At 36.6% G+C, this 19,662-nt stretch overlaps 1 protein-coding gene across 3 annotated transcripts in view; it reads left to right on the top strand.

Moving 5' to 3' along the window:
* The window catches only part of INTS6 (integrator complex subunit 6), a 44,222-nt gene that overhangs the window by 6,831 nt on the left and 17,729 nt on the right, over positions 1-19,662 (top strand). For all 3 annotated transcript variants that reach the window (XM_040542793.1, XM_040542801.1, XM_040542782.1), the window contains one exon: positions 12,384-12,473. In XM_040542793.1, coding sequence (XP_040398727.1) covers positions 12,384-12,473 — 90 coding nt within the window. The remainder of the gene's footprint in view (positions 1-12,383; positions 12,474-19,662) is intronic.

Below are 19,662 nucleotides of genomic sequence, written 5' to 3'. Positions count from 1 at the left end.
ATGTAATGCATGATGAAATTAAGAATACTGCTTCCTAACTTACACTTCTTAGGCCGTAGCTTACAAACCTGACATCTTGTTCACTGTTGAAATTGTTTAATTTTTAGGTAGCTTTGTTTCAAGGTATCCTTTAATGAGAGCTACACTGTCTTTTTTTCCCCACATTTTCCACAAGTGAGGTGGAACTGCGTTGCTTTCAGCTGTCCCATACCAACCAAGTTCATTGAGTCTCGAGTAATAATCCCACCAAGCTTTGATGTTATTAAAATCACTTGTCTAATTCTAATCCAATACATTTTTAAAGAGACAAAAATTTAAAATACAGTACTTTGTGTAAGCTTGTTTTTCCTGACCAAAATGATCTCATCCATCTGTTTCATTAGCAGAAAGAAGTGAGATACATCCCTATGTTCTGAATATCAAGTATGCTTTGGCCACTTTGGTTCTTTAAGTGCTTTATTTTCAATAAATCAGTTCTGGAAGGGCCAGTACCATAACATGTCTGCAGTGACTTTGGTTTTTAGGGATCAGGTGGGGGCAGGCTGCCAATGCTTAAGCAGCTGATACAGCTTTCCCTCTCAGGCTGATACTTGGCCTCACTAAAAAGTCAGCAGAGAAAGTCGGAGGACAGTTTGGAGTTGCAAAATTGTATCTCTTGCCTTTTTACCTTGAGCAGTGTAACTGCCTCTGTTAGTCACAGACTCCCTGAATATGCTAGCTTTCTTATTTAAAGAAAAGGTGTTTAAAGGTATGCATTCCATAGTTGAAGTATTCTTTTTCTTTTTTTTTGAAATGTTTGCAGGTGGCAAATGGCAGCCACTTGTCAGACTTGTCAGGAATGTGAATTAAATACATATAGATACAGAGCCGGGAGTTTTTTTTTTTTGTGAAGCACAAGTATTTTTATTTTCCCCAGTGTTCCTGTTATGTTTATTCTTTTTAAATCTCACTTTTTCTTACTGCATAGTTATACTCAGTCTTGGGGTTCTGTTGTAGACAGCCTGTACCTCTGAGGCTTGAAGGGAGAAGGGAAGAACTGTGACTTGTTATGCATCTGACTTTGACTGAGGCTCAGTTGAAACTAGTCGTGTTGCTTGAGAGTCCTGCTTGCTGTTGCTTTTTTTTCTTTTTGCAGTGTATTTTGTGCCTGTAACAACATAGTGAGTCCTTTAGTTCATAGAGTATGTCTGTATCTGCAGCTACCGCTTGAACTTATTCATATTTACACTTCATGTGTTTTTTAGCATCATACTGTGTAGCCCTTTATTCAAGTTGTTTTCATCTGTTTATGCAACAGATTGGAATTTCATATAATTTGTGAGCATTAGAATCTGGCTAATACAGATCTCCACGGAGTGTGCAGTTTGCATTGTGTGATTGTGGTGCTAATTTTAATTGTCCGAAGTGTGCGTCAGTCTCATTTCAAGAAAAACTACTTCAGATAGGAGGTGGTGGTTGTGTATATGTAGGATAAATCTTGTGTATTAGAAGATCCTTGCTTACTTTTCTTAAATGGAACCAGTCAATGAACTATTAGACACTTCTGATGATCCTGTAGTATATTGCTGTCTACAAACAGTATCAGATGTTCATGAAATATTTTGGATATATTAACTTGTTTTTACTAGTATAATTCCAAACATTGATAGCAAATAGGTGCTTTGTTATTGCTTCGATACTTCATCTTAAAAGGTTAAGATGGAAGGGATGTATTTAATCATTCTGGTACTGTAAAGTTGACCCCTAATGGACTAGATTTTTTGAAAATGTATAGGCAATTTCAGTCCTACAATAATGAGAAGTCAAGTGTCTGTTATTTAAGTACCTGTTGTTTTCTTTCTAGAGATAGTGTCTGTACCTCAGTTAACTGATTTGCCCTAGTTTATATAAACCTACAGTCTACTATAGGTTAAAGCCTAAATTTTTCCAGTGGGGAAACTGGGTTAGTGCCTATAGCTGAGTTAAAATAGGTAAGAGGCAGCTGTCTGCAAGACATGATATTAACTTTAGTCTGGAAACATGAATGAGCGTGACTGGGAAACTGAACAGATAAGGCTTCTGGTTGTATTAGAGGACAAGAGGTTTTGTCAAAATCTGATTTTACTCTAGTTGCTCTGAAATGTGGGTCTTGCAGCATTGCAGTGGTAGGTAATGAGAATAATAGATATGGAATTATGCTAGACGTAACACGGCTTTAACATTAGAGGCCTTTTGTAAGACAGATCTAGCAGAAACTGGTGCAGATTAGTTCTCTAGTATGCAGTTCTGACAGTAATTCAAGGACGTGCATACTGAAAATCATGTTTAATGTCCTGTTGTTAACTTGGCCAGGAAACTTTCACCTGAATAATCATATTTGGTGTCTGTACAGTGTAGCCACTCCTATTTCCTTTAATTCATGCATTTTTCAGTCTACATGCAATTGCTACTGCTTGTGGAGAGCTGAATGTTAATCTAATTTAACCCACTAACAGTGCTTGAGGATAAATGACTTGAACATGATGTGCATTTTGTCAATGTCTCCTTGAGCCAAAAATCTACGTTGAAAAATCCAGAATATTTGTCATTGGAATCAACTTAAGGTGACATTCTTGCTTCTGTTGAAGATAGCCACTTCTCTTATTCTGTATGTTTATCTCTTTCCTCACCAGATGCCCTGCCTCACCCTGGGGCTTGGGATCCCGGAATACTGACTTAATCGTATGCATTGCTGTAGGACTGCTGAAGTGACATTCATCCTAGCTCTCTGCTCTCCTCCACTCCTGAGCTTATTGCCTCTCACAAGGTCATAGTTATGCCAAACCTGAAGCAAGTTGTGACTGCGACTTCATGTAGTAAATTAAACCAATGATTGATTCAGGTGCCTTAATAAGCTGGACTGTGAACTGAAGTGGTTCAGAATCAATTTTTTAACAGCTAGGTTGCTCCTGCTGTAGTGGTGATAAACTCCGAGAGAATCATTGGGAAGTGTTGGGGTAGCAATCATTCAGCAGAATCATCCTATATTCATGAGTCAATAAGCTACCTTCAGTCAGTTTGTCAGTACCCTGTGTTGATAACTTCCCAGAGGGTAGAGAGAATTTTGTATACATCCCTCTCTTTGGCTTTTCCACTTGGGTTATTTGATGTTTCCCTACTCGGTATGCTGGCAATTTTGAAATTCATTACCCTTCTCCAGTATATGAAGAGCAGAGGCTTGGCCTGGCACTCTGAATTCCACTGATTGAGCCAGGACTAGCTATGTAAAATCACTGATGTGAAGCAGAAAAGCTGCAGTAATTAAGGACTTGGTCCAAAGCATGACAAGGTCAATTATTTTTGGAATAAAACATTCAGAAATATTTTTAGAAAATATCACCAAAATCATCTTCAAACCCAGATTCTTTGGGGCTGGCTCTAAAGATGTAGTTATGTTTGGTATGAATAGTTATTCTAGCTATTTTTTAAAAGGGTGTAAAAGCTCAAATGTAATGTATTTTTTTAGCAGCTTGTATTTACTGTATTCAGCCAAATAACTCTGGAAACCACTAGGATTGTTGGCTGATTTATCCAACTTAAGTGATTCCAGTAGTGGATTCATTTGCTAATCTGTAAGTAACTGATAAGGTACATCTTTTTTTTTTTTTAACAACTGTTTCCATTACCTTAAAAATAAGGTACAAGATACAATCACAGTTGTTTTGCAGCTTATATATTCCAATTTAATACAAAAATGTTAATTTTTCTATTTTTGTGATTTTTCATAGACTTCAGTGCTTACATGTTGAACATATTAGTAGCTTTTCTTTTTGTTCTTCATTTCATTGCTGTTTCTCCATGTCCAGTTACTTACTGGAGTTCACTGTATACGAAGAACATTGTGTTTCAATTTATTTGAGAATGTCACATAGGTATGTCATAAATGGTGAGACTCAAGGAGTGAATTGTTTTTGAAACTTACCAAGGACCTAATCTAAATTGGAGCACTTAGAAGTTAATCAAGAAGTTATCACTTACATAATGTATTATTTAGAACTCAATTAAATTTGTTCTTAGGTGAAAGGAACAGGACAAAGCTTTATAATGAAGTGTTTTTGAAGCTGATTTAGGAATGTTTGCATCTGTGTGATTTAGGAACTTCAGAACACCGGTGAATCCTGGGATTTGAAGTCTTAGTATATCCTACTGTGTATTCATCATTTTTGTATTAGTCAGTATGAACAGAGTCTCTAAAAATGCTTGCTTCTGCTTTCACGTGCACTATTGGATGTGGAGATTTTGTATTACAGAATGATCATCTTTAGTACCGAGTCTCCATTTTAGGCTGCTTTGTGCTGCTTTTCTTGGTGCTTCTTGTTGTTTGTCTTGGTTTTGTTCTTAGGACAAACTTTTTTGTTAGCATTCTAAAATGACTGAAGTTGCACAATTAAGTAGTCTTTAATACATTACAGTCTTCAGTACATTCAGTGCCAGATTTCGGAACCCAGAATTTATAAAGTTATTAGCATCTATAAAAATGCTCATCACAGAACTTTTTGTTGCACATTTTGAGATGGGTATGTAATGAATTTATTGGCTATCAAACTCACAAGTTCAGGCAATGCAAGCAGATATGCTTGATATATAATGATACATATTTAAATAAATTTCTGTGACTTTTTTTGTCAAAGGTTTTGATATCTCTTATGTAATTGAGGTGTTTTGTCCTTGAAATACTTGTAATTAAGTAATACCTGATTGGGTCTTGGAATTTTTGCTCTAGGGCTTCCTGATTAGCTAGAAAAAGTATATGATAATGTATATTTGGAGCTTCAATAGTTAAAATAATTTTAAGATCTGTTCAAAAATACACTGGAGAAAATCATTTTTCATCCCATTTATTTTCCTAAATATGTTACATTTCTTTTTCTGAAGTGGAGCTTGCATAGCCTATGTTATGGAGATGGCAGTTGTTTCAAGAATGCTCCCTTCACTTCAGTAGTCTGTAACTGGTGTGCTGATGAGTGTAATTTCTGGCCTGGCTTTAGGAAAGTCTGTTGTTACACTTGTTCTCCTTTGAAAAACTTTTTGCCAGTTGTTTCAAATTAGCACTTTTTGTGTGCAACTTACTTGCTCCAGTCACCTGAAATACAAAAAGCTTCAGTTGTGCCACAGAATCAATGTCCTAACTGTGTGTGTAAAAATCACTTAATCTACTGTTACTCTGTAGTACTAATAAGAGATGAAGCAAAAAACATGTAACTACCTTGTAATCCTTTGCAGGCACTTCAAATAAGAAACTGTGGTTATTGCATGTATTGGGCATCGGATGAATAACTCTTAAGTATTTGTACTGTAGTTAACTAAAGAAGAATTGTCTAGGAAATGAAAAATTACTTTGTCTATAATAACCTTGCTGTAGCCTATAGGGAAGGATAGCTGTACATAGCTCAATTCAGGTTTTGATTTCTCTTCACCTCATGGAGGAAAGATCCTTTGTGGTATCCATTCTTATTGCAAAATCATTGGCATCAATACCCTGACTTTCAGAGTGTGAATGAGTGCAGGACAAAGCAGATCTGCTTGAACAGCATTTTCCCCTTCCTTCAGGGGAAAAAAGATGGTGAGTTAATGGAAGCATGAGCTCTCACCTTGATAAATTCTAGGAGACTGTTCCTTAAAACTGTTCTTAAGGTTTTCTTCAGAAGATAAAATAGTTCTTCCTATCTGTTAGATTCAGGAAAAAAAAGGGGGAGGGGAATGCAAAACAAAAAACAGAATGGTAGTAATTGTATGTGCTGTCCCTGGTGTTAGAAATCATGAGCAAGATCATGAACATAGATCAAGAGACTAGGGGTGAGTGACTGATTGCTTCTTATCTGTGCTTATTCAATTGTTCAGGGTTTTTTTTGGTATGCACAATCATAGCAACAGGTACGTGCTCTTTTTATGTATTTCGAGATAGTATTCATACAGAACGTGCCTCAGGTGATGATATTGCTCCTCAATCACCTCCTGAGGATAGATTTTACTAACTTGTGCCCCCTCTGCTGGCTAGCTTTCCAATTGCAAAGTGAAAAGAACAAGTTTACCTAGGTACTGCTCTCGGGCTACTTTGGCCAAACACTAATTTATAAGTCAGTCCTATGGGAGTAAAAGTACAATGAAAACCTTATTAGTCCTAATTTGTGGGAGTCAGTGGTGATGCTGGGAGTTGTTTTCTTCATAGTGTATGCGTCATGGGCTCAGTCAAGACTCCTTTGGCATTAAACCTGTTTTTTTTCCCACATCCCTCTGTCAAAGACATTTTGGTGTTTTTAGCTACCATGTGCATGAAATCTGTAAGGACTTCTTAAATTGTTTCCTTGACAGAGGAGCTAGATCTATGTTTCGTGGGACTATTGAGGGCTACACATTGAGCTTCTAAAATCTGCTACTATCATCTGCGTTTCTGATTCACTTTCACCTCCAGATGTGGAGCTCTCTTTATTTTAATGTAGTAAGGAGTCTCAAATTACCTTTAAGACATGATTACTTTACCTATGTTGTTCCTGAAACCTGTCTTCAGGGGTGAAGTAGTATTCCCAGCTGCCTGTCATGAACAGAAGGTAGAGTGTAAATCTTCCTATCTTGGATACTGTAGGGAGAAAAAAGATTTGTGTTGTGGTAGAGAATGGATAATCTGTACTGCAGATGCTTATTTGGACTATAGAACTAGAGTAATGGTAAGAATCCTGCTTCTGTTCTACATCCCTTTCAGAAAAATGCTGGGCAGTTTTTCCTGGTGATAGAGAATTCCTGGAATAGTGTCTTGTTAGGTTATTTCTTAAGATCCCAATCTGTTACTGATCCATTGTTTATCTTTGCTATTAATCAGACATCAAGGGAAATGTCATAACGGACTTCAAAACACTTACATCCTGTGTAAAATTCAAAACAGTTAGTTCAGCTTTCCTGAAACTTGTAAGGCTTCTGAATGTCATCTTGAAATTCATCTCCTGTGCAAATACCTGATGTTCTAATAGTAAAACAGTTGCTGCTATTACAAAGCTGTACTGTCTACTGAATGATCAACACTGTCAAGGGAATATAGCAGAATCTTACGGGCAGCAAAACAGATGAGTTAGCAGTTCTTTTTTGCACGTGAAGTCTGGCTTGTCAGATCTTAATCCTTTGTAGAATTCCAGTATGTTCTTCAGCTCTTCGTTCTTGAGGCTGAAATTACAGAAGTCTACCACTTACCCAGTAGTTCCCTTTCATGGGGTCAGTCTCTGTTCTAAGACATCCATAACAAACAAATCCAATTTCGAAGCTGGCTTCATCATGCATCTTCAGTTGCTTGGATAACACTGTGATGCAGTTCAGAGTTGACGTACTTTTCAGCCTGGCCGCGGAGTACTGTAGTATGTACGTCCATGTACATTAGCTGTAGTATGTCTACATAGATTTGAAAAAATCTTAAAGGCAAAGTAGTTTCTGTGAATGCTTGTATTGTGCTCAGAGTGCAGCTGTTAAATACCTCTGTCTACTTGACTGATAATGTTCTGCTTTGAGTAATGAAGGGCGAAGTCTCTAATAAATGTTAATGTTTTGGACGTTTCATAATTTTGCTAAAGCATAATTGATATTGCAAAGATAAGTGAGAAAAAACATGATAGAGTTGGATCATCTGTTTCAGTTTACTGTGGTTCAGGTTCAGTCTTTTTTAGTATTTTTTAAAGTCATTACCAATTTAAAAGGTGCAGATCTTCCAGTTTTAGTGCTAATAATTCTACCATAATTCTGACTTCTTTTTTAGAGTTCATTTTAAACAGTTGTTGTTGAGCCATGGCTGTTCACAGATTCTCATCACCATTTATGAAAATCTTGACCTTTTAAATTCTGAAAAAAAATGGACTGAATTGAAAAGTGCACTCTTGTATTTCCTGATCAGATGACTAAATTCGTTTTACTGACAGCTGGGGTTGGTATTTCTGAAAATAGAAAGGGGTTACTGCAATAATATGTGATGGAGGAACAACAGAAGTTTAGTTTTTCTGTTACACTCCATGATTTACTAAAATGAATGCATCCTTCTCAGAGACTTGATCATGATCTGAAAATGTGTGGGAAGGGTTTTCCATGAAAACTTTTCCAGTGATTACTAATATATTCTGTTAGAAGTATTTACTTTAGCTCAGTTTGCATTTATTTTCCACTTCAAGCCTTTGCAATTTACATGTTTTCTTTCTTAGGCACTATCATGTACTTTTAATAGTAGCTGCTTGTTGAACATGCTATTTTCAGTACTGACGTGGCTTTTTTGCCATATTTCTACTTCAGCTATTTCTTAATTTTTTCAACACTTCTGACACTGAAATTAATATTTAAATGTATGCATGATAGCAGTCTTCAGTAAATATTGTCTTACTGCATGTATAATAATGTAAAATACTATGTGCTTGCTAATCCAAAAGTCACAATAGCTCTTGAATTGCTTTAATGTGCACCTGGAAGAAAAAGATCTGTGAATGTACTAATCATGTTGGAAGTGGTTGGTAAACTTTCCTATGAAATTGGATTTTTAGTTCTGATAGTCTTCACCAGACAATTTGGTTTGGCAATTTTATAAATATGTCTGAGACTCTAAGAATGTCAAACCAGCCACTGTGGGCTAGCTGTGCCTCTTGCTGTGACTTGGGAGAGGTGAGAAGCTTCATGGTGTTCACAGCTTTTTTTTGTTTTGCATTATGTGAGCACAGAATTACTTCATCTGGACACTGAAGAAATGGCTAATGTGACTGGAATTGCTTTGAGTTGGAACAAATAGTCTTCTAGCTATCAACTGTTCAAAAGTATGCATGTTGCATAACAGAAGTTAGTTTTTTAGGACTTTGAATCTCTTGCTTATCTAATTTTAGTCTAGCAAACCTCCAAGATAGCCCTGGTATTTACTCATTTTTTAATAACTTTCTTCCAAAATAGAATGCTTTTTTTTTTTTGTCTCTTTGGTGCATAATTTTTCTTAAAAATGCAAACTTTAGGTCAAAGGAAAAAAAACCTCCTGTGCCACTTTGCAGTACTTGGTGGTTAAACAGATCACCATTAAAATCTTTGGTGCTTGTTCCTCAGTACATTTTTCACCACTGCTAGAAGCCCTCAGAAGGAAGACTATATTAAGAGTCTGCAGTCAGTTAACTCAAGCTAGTTGAACTAAAAAGGATACAAAATAAGCAAATTTATTGATATGATGCAATTAGCTGAAGTCTCTGTGGGAGGTAGTTGCCGCTGAATTTTCAGCTAGAAAAATATTTTTTTCCAAGGTACTTCTCTATAAACAAGTCTATTTAAAAATAAGAATTTAAAATAAAACTTGAAAATATTTCTCTATTTACTGTAACCTGAGCAATAAATTGAGACTCAAACTGGCACAGTTTAAACGTAGCAATTGAGCTTCTAGATTGTGAAATGTTAATGCCCTATAAGTAGTTATAATCAGTCTGAAAACAGAGAACACAAGAACAGGAATATCTGCTTGTGTGCTAGTTAGAATAGGTCTATATAATGCTAGCTTAAATACAGAGTGGGGTTCTTGTTTCCAAAGTTAATGGTACTGAGGCAGAGCTATCCTTACCTTATTTACTTCAAGAACTGAATTTTCCACACTTATCTTTGACTTTCTTGTATAGGAATGCCAGATGTTTTCAAGAATAATATTTCCAAGATGTGTGAATTAATAAATCGTATACTTCTCAAGGAAAAGCAATAGAAAACTGTTAGCTTGAAACAAAGTTCTAAAATAGTAATTGACAAACTGCTACATCTTGTTTAAAAGAAGTTATAAATGTAAGTCTTTAGTAATTTAATTTTGCCAGAATCACTAATACACCTGAATTTTAAGAGTTTATAAATACGGTACTTCTAGGAATGCCTAACAATACTGGTTTTCTGTGCCTTTGTATGGCTGAGGAAGTTTGAAAGAATCTGTGGTGTTCTTTAAGAATGTTAAGATATTTTTAGTCAAAAATAGTAAACCTCAAAAATAGGCATTTCATCTGAAATTATTCCTTCTAGGTATATTCAAATTACATTTCTGCTCCTCTGGGTGGAATGTAGATACTCATTTAATGTTTCTGAATTGTGTGGAGCTGTGAACTTAAGTGCAGCTCAGCAAACTCGTGTCTTTAAATAATTAATTGATGAATTGTGTACTCTGACTTGATTTCATACATACTTTCTAGGAAGGTTAATATTTATAGCTCTATTGATGAACTCAAGATTACTCAAGTAATTTCACAAGTGAAGATGAGATTTCAAGGGGAAACATTTCCGTATTACTTATATACATGAAATATTCTGCAGAAGTGCACCACTAATATTTCCACAGTTAACCTGTGGATTATACATGTGAAAATGGGTTACTTCGTCGTTGGGGTTAGAGCTTTGCAAATATGTTGTTACTCTGGCCACAAATGAATGTTGCTCTTTTTCTGGCTTAAAGTCTTGCTTTTATAAATATGTTGCTTTATTAGTTACATTCTAGACAGTATCTCGATTACCTATTTTACAAGTAAAATACCTGTGAAATTATGAAAGAATAAGGCTGAAGTCATTATTTAGATAATCTTCCTCAGACTTTGTTTTTTTGGGTGGTAGGAAGGGAAGAAAGGGGGTTGAATTTTGCTGTCCTTCCTTACAATTTCATAATAATTCTGAGTCCAAACCATTTAAACTTAAGGCTTAAATTTTAGATGGGGAAAAATTGAGAGAGATTATAATTGGGTTACACAAAAGCATTTAAGATGAGGAAATATGGATAATAGAATTAGACTAAGTTTTTAATAATTAGATTTCAAATTGAACCAGAAACTTCACCTGGAAGAACACTGCCTATAATGTTCTAAATCTAAAATCTTGTATTTTTATTCCCATTTGCAATCTTCTTGTAGTGCTAGGATGAGTGTATTTTATATTACATATTCATGAGAAAAATATTTTCCTCTAGTAGGACCTCTGTTTTAAGTATTACTCCAGTGCAATACAATTAGCTTCCAGCTGATATTTTGCAATTGGGGTGAAGTACTAGTTGGCAGAATAACATACCATAACTGTTCTTCAGAATTAAATAAGGCTAAATATTCTTAACTTATTTTAATTAAAATTGTATTTAGAGAATCCTTAAATTCTTGTAATTGTTTAAATAGGATCATGAACTAGCTTACCTTTTGTGGAAGAAATGGATTGTCAGGGGTTGATTTCTGATCTTGCCTAGTTTTTATAGTGGTGATGTGCTGTTTTAAAAGAAGAACAGAGCAAATAACTTTTTCTTCTGCTGTCCTAAACTAAATTGTCTGTGGTAAAGGTGTTGACACTTAGAAATGGACAACCCTCTCCAAATGGAGTTCAAATTCAGTAGTGATATTTCTGTTTTAAACACTAGGTAGTAGGTAAATGATCCTGTGTAATTAACTTTTAAAAATGTTTTTTAAAAGTTTTTATTAAAAACTTATGTCAGTTATTTTAGAGTAAATTACTAGCATTCATGAGAGTTTGTGTTTGTAAATGGAACTTGGCTGTGGGTCTAGTGCATCTATTGTTTTCTGAAGAAGAAAAATGAGGCTTCAAGACTGGCAATAGAGAGTAGGACCCACTAAACAAAAGCTTGTGGTGGCCTCTGTGCTGTTCTGTCTTTAACCCCAGCTAGGATATAACATACTAACTTGGCTTGGAGTTGAAGTGTCAATGGATTAATTTGGGATTCTGTTATTCAGGAGTGAATGAAGGCTTTTAGCATACTGACAGTAGCACAAAGGAAGTGTCAATGGCAAACCAAGACTCTTCTTTTGTTACAACTGAACTTGCTTAATGTCTTAGCTTGTATATGTTCATATCTTAAATAATTGATTATAGGAAGTTTTTTTCTGAAGTATTCTTGTGTGTATGGTTGAACCCCTTTGGTAAAAATGTAACTGGTAATATTAATTCAAAATTTTCCTTAATATATAGAACATCAGTTGTTAACCCTAGAATCGTGATCACAAGGTGCTGGGAAAATGATTTAGTTGGTTACACTAATTAAATTGAGAATAAAATCAACTCTGGAATGGGGGACAGGATGTATCTCTGGTTTGAAGAGCAAGTTGCTCCTCTAAATAGCTGCAAGGTTATCTGAATACTCAAGTACATGTTATTCTTGAAGTCACGTTAACCATTTTTGCTGTATGTTTGTATGTTTTTTGAATAGCAATATATTAAGTGTCCAGCTTTCCATGACCAAACTGCAGAAAGGCTGAGAAATGCATAGCACTATTCTGTAGTACACGAGTACATTCCTCAAGCCCTGTTGTTTTGTCAGTGGGTATCAGTGGCTGTTTAATGACTGAACAGAAACTTACAAATTTGTTAGAGCATTTTAAATGAAATTACTTTTTTTTTCCCCCCCGTAGGGAAGAAACCCATTTTTTCTGGAGCCAGCAATAATTATAACAGTTACTGATGGAAGTAAATTAACTACTACCAGTGGAATACAGGAAGAGGTAAGAATAGACCTCTGTTTGTAGTGGTGTGTATTAAACATAGATGAATGCTGTTTTTACAGTAGGATCATAAATGACTCCTCAAAAATATGTTCATTAATAGGTTAAACTCGCATGTTTTCTCCTTTCGCTTGAGGTAATTTTATGCAATAATACTGCAAAAGTCCAAATATCTCTTATCACTTGTGACAGAAGCATGTAGTACAACTGTCAATCTGTTTAGACCTCATTAGTTGACTATTCCTAGCAAATGAGTTCATTGCATTTCACAGAATCATTTCAAATGTTAGTGGAAGAAATTTGTTTCTGTAAAGCATGTGTTGTCTCTAACTGATATAGATCTAAATTCTTTATATATAGATACATCCAAGTTAATGTAGTGATTTCCCAAAGGAAGTGGCTACTAGGGAGTATGTGAAATACATACATCTTTCACAAAGGGGTCTTAAAGTGATTGAACTTGGATCAGTAGTGCCCTTATAATCTAAAATAAAAGCTGAAGAAATGTATTTCAAATGAAGTCTGTAGTGCAGTTTAAAGCACCAGGTTTTAATATACTGGAGTAGCTGATCAGACAGCTAGCAAACTCAGAGCTATAGCAAGTGCAGAGGCACTGAACTATTTTAATTTACTGACTGCGTTTAATTCTTTCCTTAAAAAGATGTAAGAGGTCAATAGGGATAGGGTTCATCTGGCAGCCTCAGTGCCCATTCCGTGCAGTAGCAAAACAAAAGCAAAAAACTAAGCTTATTCCCTTTTCAGGAAAAGGTTAATATCCAAAGGTCCATCCTGAAACTTAAGGAAAAGATTCAGGCTTTTCCATGTGGTACACCACGTTTGAGTATACAGGTTACGTCGTCAGGCATTGGTGTTTGTTAGTTACTTGAACTTCTACTCTGTTATGACTCTTAATACTGCATTCTTAAAGCACTTAAAGAAGTTGTATCTTTGGAAAGTGATATTTGAGTGCTTTTGTAACGTATTTGACTTAGAGGAAGAAAATTGAGTGACTTGAAAATTCTATATTGACTGCAAAGAATCACAGCTGGTAACTCAAAGGGAATGTCTGGATTTAACGTATCAAGTAGGTTACCATTATAAAACCTTACTTTAATTGTATTTTTAACTCCAAAAGCTATTTCCAGCAAAATTCAGTAATTGGGTGTGGTCCAAAACACTGAGAAGACTAGCAACTTGATATTAATCCTTATGCTGAGTGAGCAAGTATTAACTAAAGAGTAGTTGGTTTGAGAGCTTTCTACAACATGTTGTACTGTTAACAGCAGAATCCTGTGTTGTTTTTTTTAAGAGCAAATTGGGTAATTGCTCAGCTATGTAAGTCCTTCCTTGAGGATAAGCAGTTTCTGTGTCAGATGACCTGTAAAATCTGGCCCTGACATCCTGGAGTGCTGGTACATGAAGATGATCAGTGGGTGAAGCAATTGTCAGCTGGGTAGAGGTTGAGAACTGTTTCTGTTCATTCAGCCTTTAGAAGAGAAGTCTAAGGGTGGGGTGTGTGTGTGAGGGGGGGGAATCCCACCTCTGCCTGCAACTGCTCAGTGATGGAGGGAGCCTGACTTTTCTTTGAGATGTGCAGGGCTGGGATGAGAGGCAGCAGCTGCAAGTTGGAACATGGGAAAATCTTTCTGGATATTAATAGAAATTTTAACTGTGTAGCTGATTAAATACTGACATCTGAAATCTCCGTTATTGGAGATGCTCAAAACTTGGTTGGACAAAACCCCTGAGCAAATGGAAGGCTATGGACTCTGTAAACTTTGACATGCCCCTTCTAATGTACTAAATTCATTATACGCTGTTTCCTTTCATCTTCATTTATCTTAAATGATTTAGGTAAAAAAGATCTATTGGCTGTCATGAGCTCTTTCTTAAAATAAAAGTCTGGATTTTTTTTTTTTGTAGCCAGCAAGTTATTTGGGTTTGTATTCCTTCAAATGTGAGTACAACTGCTTCACCTTAGACTTCACGAGAAGACTTTTTACTGTCAGGCAACCATTTGGTCACAGATTCACGTCTTTAAATGGTTCTATGTTGTGGTGAGGAAATGGGTTTTCTGGTGGCTACTTTCTAAATTTAAGCTTGGCTCTTGAGCAGTACTGACTTGAGCAGTGTGGATTGTACCTGGTGTTTTAAAGTGGCATGATCGTGACATTTGGCCAAAAATGGTACTTGCAGGATTTTATGATGATTAAACTAGAGATGCAGAATCTGTTCCGCTAATGATAGTGGTGAACTAATGATTTTGTTGGTAAATGAACACGTTAGACACATTGCCTTCTGGAGGAACTGAAAGTGACCGCTTCTTACTTCCTGCAAGATGAACTGCAAGTTTTTGACTGCTTTTCTGTATTTCCATATATTTAGAGGGTGTATATTTAGTACCCAGCACTGGATGTGATTTTTTTTTTTGCTGCTGCTGTATCTGTGTGAACTGTCCTGATACTATCAAAGAGTAGGCTAACATCCAACAGTGCTTCTGTCTTTCATAGATGATCTTTGCTTTTGTCAACGTGTCCTACTGATCAGAATTTTTCCTAGTCTAGCTTGAATGTCGTTTTACCATTACCTCTCAAGTTGGAGATGCAGAAATGAAACAATTAGAGTACCATCACTCAGGAGATACTGGGGTCTGTTGTTGCTGTTCTCTTCAATAACAAAGGTTTTTGATCTCCTTTGAAATGCTTCTTCTGTTCTTTAGCTTTGACTTTGGAGAGGCTTTTCAGTGTTGGAAGTGATCATACCCCACTGTGTGTCTATGACAGCAGTGTTTTTACTTCCTGTGTAAAGTTCTTGTAGACTAAGGTAGTATATTTATAGCTCTCTTAAGTCTTCTGTGCAAGAGAACTGACAAAACTTTGCTTTTGGAAAGCCTTGAAACCAGTGTGGAAGCTGGAGATAAGTTTTTTCAAAACTGTCATTCAGAATGACGTTTGCGTTCTTGCCAATGAAATCGGCTTTATTACTGTGGGAACACTGTCATTTGCCCTGGTGTGAAGCAGTCGAGCTTAAGTGCTGTTTCAGAGCTCTGGCTGAATTTTTCAGATGTCCTGTCTCTTTGTGGAATTTAATGTTTTTTGCAGATAAGGATTCTACCCATTCAGCACTACCTTGTCTCAGGCTAAAGACAAAAATGGTGCAGTCTATACAATTATCACCAGCACCAGTTAATAGGACTTTCAGTCCTGTCCTTTCTGGCACTGGCTTCTAATGAACCAGCGCTGACTGCCAGCATCAGTTCCACGTTCAGGGTGGTGTGTTGAGTAGATTCTTCCTTGGATTCACTTGTCATAGTAGTAACTTGAGGAAATGATGGGCTCATACTGTTAACTAATACCATCATTAATTATTGGTCTGATGCTATAAATTCCTCTTGGAATTGGCTTTTGCCTCTGTCATGGTCCCTCAAATTTGGTCTTGGCCTTTTCCTGATCTTTCCTTTAGAAAGTTTTCAATCGCTTGAAAGGCTTTCTCTTTGTGTTGTGAGATGCAATAATTTTGTGGCTAGTTAATCAAATGTCATACTTTACCAGTTTTGCAGCTTTTGAGCTATCTCCCAATGTCTTATATCTTCTACATACACTCCATTTTAGTAAAAGCATTAAGCTCCTGTTTGCAAGTCTGGGTTATTGACCCATTGATATTCTGATAGGTGATTATGCAAAAAAAAAAAAAAAAGGCATGAGGAATGTTCTTTGGCTTCTGTTTGTTGCCATTCTTCTGATCTTCCTGTTATAGGAGACTCTTATGGAAGGAATCAGTGATTTTGGACCCCTTATCCATGAACCATTAGTATTTTCCCATTGATTCTTTCCAGGAATTGTTTTGCATCCTGTCTGTAACAACTGTAACAAGTGGCAAGATCCTCCTTATTTTCAACAGTAATCAAGACCTGGAAATGCTCCACAATATTTTTAATAGTAGTTCTTCCAGCTCAAGTCTTGATTTCTAATCAAATCGTGTAATAAGTCTGTGGCAGATCCCATTCAGTGTGATCCTTCCTCATGCATGTTATTTTTGTTAGCAGTTTCCAGGATCGCAGTATTTGGCGCTGAGTCCTGGAGCGTCTGACATGTGAATACTGTGCAACTATCAGCTTAGTGCTAACAAGGTTATCAGAATGGCAAAGTCAATTGTGTCATTAACATGGTTTGTCTGTTGGCTTGGTGTCTCTGTGACCTGAAACTATTTTCTATGGAAGAACAATTTGTGCTTTTGTTTTTTCAACAAATTTCAAAATTTGTTTTTTCTGTTTTATAACTGCAAAGGATTGCATAGAAAACAATAGGAAAACACTCATTTCCTAAGGATCTGAAGTAGAGGTTCTTGGTCTGTAAAGGGCTCGCTTTCTCAGCTGGGCTTGAATCCTGTTGTCTATCCTTAGTCCTTGTGTCCTCTAAGGATGTGATGCTGCATTTGCTTGGAATGTTAGATGTGACTTGTCATTTTTATGGGTAAAAGAAAAGACTCTTCAGGAAGTCTACTTGCAGATATATATTTAAGAAAAACAGAAATAAGAAGTTGACTGTCTATATGCATATTTTGAAGTACTTGTGTAGCAAGTTGTTATGAATTTTAACATGATGCAGCTGCCTGTAGTTACCTGTGTGCTAAAGCTTAAGCAGTGCTAGTGTTGTTCCTTATTAATCTACCAGCCTCTCTTCACAGTCATTGCCAGAAGTGCTTTGCACTCTTTTCACCAGCTACCATGTCACTGCACAGATCTCTAATGGTGATTTACCTTTTATTTGACCTAGAGGCCCTCTGATATTTTTTTAAGGATTCCAGGCTGTGCTGCATGACTGTGTAGAGACGAGTGCTCAAACAAAAGATCTGCTCACCAGTAATAAATTTTCTTTATCATATGGTCGTGTTAGGGGTTGACCCCTAACCTCTTCCACTAGATTCCTGTACATTTTAGTGAATTGGAAGACAGAAGAGGGCCATAAGGCACACACTGGTATCTTATTGTAGCATTATAGCATTTGGTAGGTTTTGTGTATGCTCTTACAAATAAGTTTTGAGACAAACCAAATCTGTTTTCTAGCACTGAGTTGTGAGGGCTCTCGTGTGTGATGTTATGCATGCAACGTGTTGAAGACCACTGCTGGTAAACGACCTCCTTTTCACTTGTTCATTCTATCTTAAGCTCAACAACTAATATGAAAGACAAGGCAGAGGAAAAGATGTGAGATTTGTGGGGAAAGAGAAAAAAAAGGCAAGTTGTATGTTTCTAGGCTCATCTTATTTTCTGTTAGGTATGCAGTTGCTACAGTAATGGCTACATTGGCTGTTATACTGGCTACATTGCCAGTTTTCAAACAACAAAAAAAAATGTGGAAAGACTGAGTTACTAACATGTGGAGATCGAGGCCTGGTTTGAATCTATAGCTTCTCTATAACTTCCCATCCAGGAAAATGGATGTTCAATTTAACTGAAATTGAATTGTGGGGAAGAGAATGAGGCTGTGTGATTCAATGATACTGGTGGCTTTGCATGTCTTGTTACAGTTTGAAAACGTTCCTGATAGTATATTGTGCATGTTGCAGTAGCCTGCTCCAAAGACCTGTTTGGTTTTTGGGGGTTTCACTCACTGTAACTGGATGAGCCGAAGTAAGGGTTTGTAGTTTGAGATGAACTGAACTGAGAATAGCATTGGGGCAGGGTCTGATGGGATCCTTATGATGTGTGTGCTGCTGGAGAGATACAGTGCTGCTACACAGGTATGTTTTGCAGATGAAATGTGCTTTGCAGAACCTGTACATCTTACCTGTTGGCTCAGTTCTATGTAGGAAAGTTTGGTGTATGGCACTCCCTAATAATAGCCCCAAATGATGACAGCGTGGTGCTTGCAATTGGATCCTCTTACAGTCCGGATCAAGGCTGGCTGTTGATGACCTGTGTGGCTATTCTTTTAGCCAAGTTACCTTTGCCAGACAGGTATTGGAGGCTGCTTGTTCAAAAAGTGGAAAGACATGCACATCAATCAGTAATAAGCCATGTACATAGTTGAGTGCCCTTTGAAAAACTTTGTGTGAAACATTTGGGGAAAACATTGCCCTTCTCATGTGCTGTCTGCTTGCATCAGCAAAAACAAATTCAGGAGGAAGCATCAGGTGTACCAAGAAGTCCAAAATGTTCTGATTGTTGCTCACAAGTTATGAGTGGCTCTGTCATATTTGTTCCTGGGCTTGAGAATGCATAAGCTAATTATTTTCTAACACGAAGGCATGTATTTTTCCCAATATGAGATGCTTGCAGTTATGTAAATAGGAGTAGCTGAGGCTTCATCTCCTGTAAAAACAAATTGTTGCAAACTTGTTAACCAGCCACTATGAACTGAAATGTGTGTATTTTTTTGGACTCACATCAAGTTTTGCATTAAGACTGATAGCTTCCTTTGCTGACACGGATGAGATTTAGATCTGAAATTTTTGAATTTTTCAATTTTTCAATGCTGTGCGAGAAAGTTTCATCCTAGCAGCCATTCCTGAGTTTCTACTTTTGGGCTTAACCCCTGTATTTGGCCAGGTAATAGAACTGTTGCTACCATTTGTGTCATTGCTTGGGGACTTTGTCCTGTCTTTATGGCTGCAGTACTCTAGATTAAAAACAAGCGTTTTACTTGTACTGACAGTGGGTACTGACGAGGGTTTTACTTGTACTGACATCTGCCAGGGATTTATCATTTTGTTCTGAAACTTGTAGTTACTTGTTATAAGCCCAGTTTATCTGCACAGGGTTTCTATTGTTGAATGTTTTGATAAACTTTGTTCACACAGATCAGTGGGGAAAAATCTGTACGCAAAAGGAGAGACTAAAGTCTTCTAAATGTTTGGTTCCTTAAAAGCTAAAGCATTGATTTTCTTTTTGTTAACTAGTTGTAATTCTACAGGTAGCCCTGGGAATTTTAATGTTCTGTTGGTCTCTGTGGCTGTTGGCGTTTAATAAATAATGCCCTGACCATTCCTCTATCTCTAGTGAACTACATTTAAAGCTAGAAGCTTTTGAATCTTTGCTATTTCTTCCGGGAATTAAAGGAAAATGAAATGCCCCTATGTGTTTTACGTCCCTGGATGGCATCTGTAATATTTTAAACTAAAATTTATGTAGCTCTTCCCAGAAAGAGGCAACACAATGGCACATGGCAGACAATTCTTGTATAGATAG

The sequence above is a fragment of the Cygnus olor genome, chromosome 1 (genome assembly GCF_009769625.2).
Source record: "Cygnus olor isolate bCygOlo1 chromosome 1, bCygOlo1.pri.v2, whole genome shotgun sequence".
In the NCBI taxonomy this organism is placed as follows: Eukaryota; Metazoa; Chordata; class Aves; order Anseriformes; family Anatidae; genus Cygnus; species Cygnus olor.
This window is presented reverse-complemented; position numbering and strand designations above follow the sequence as displayed.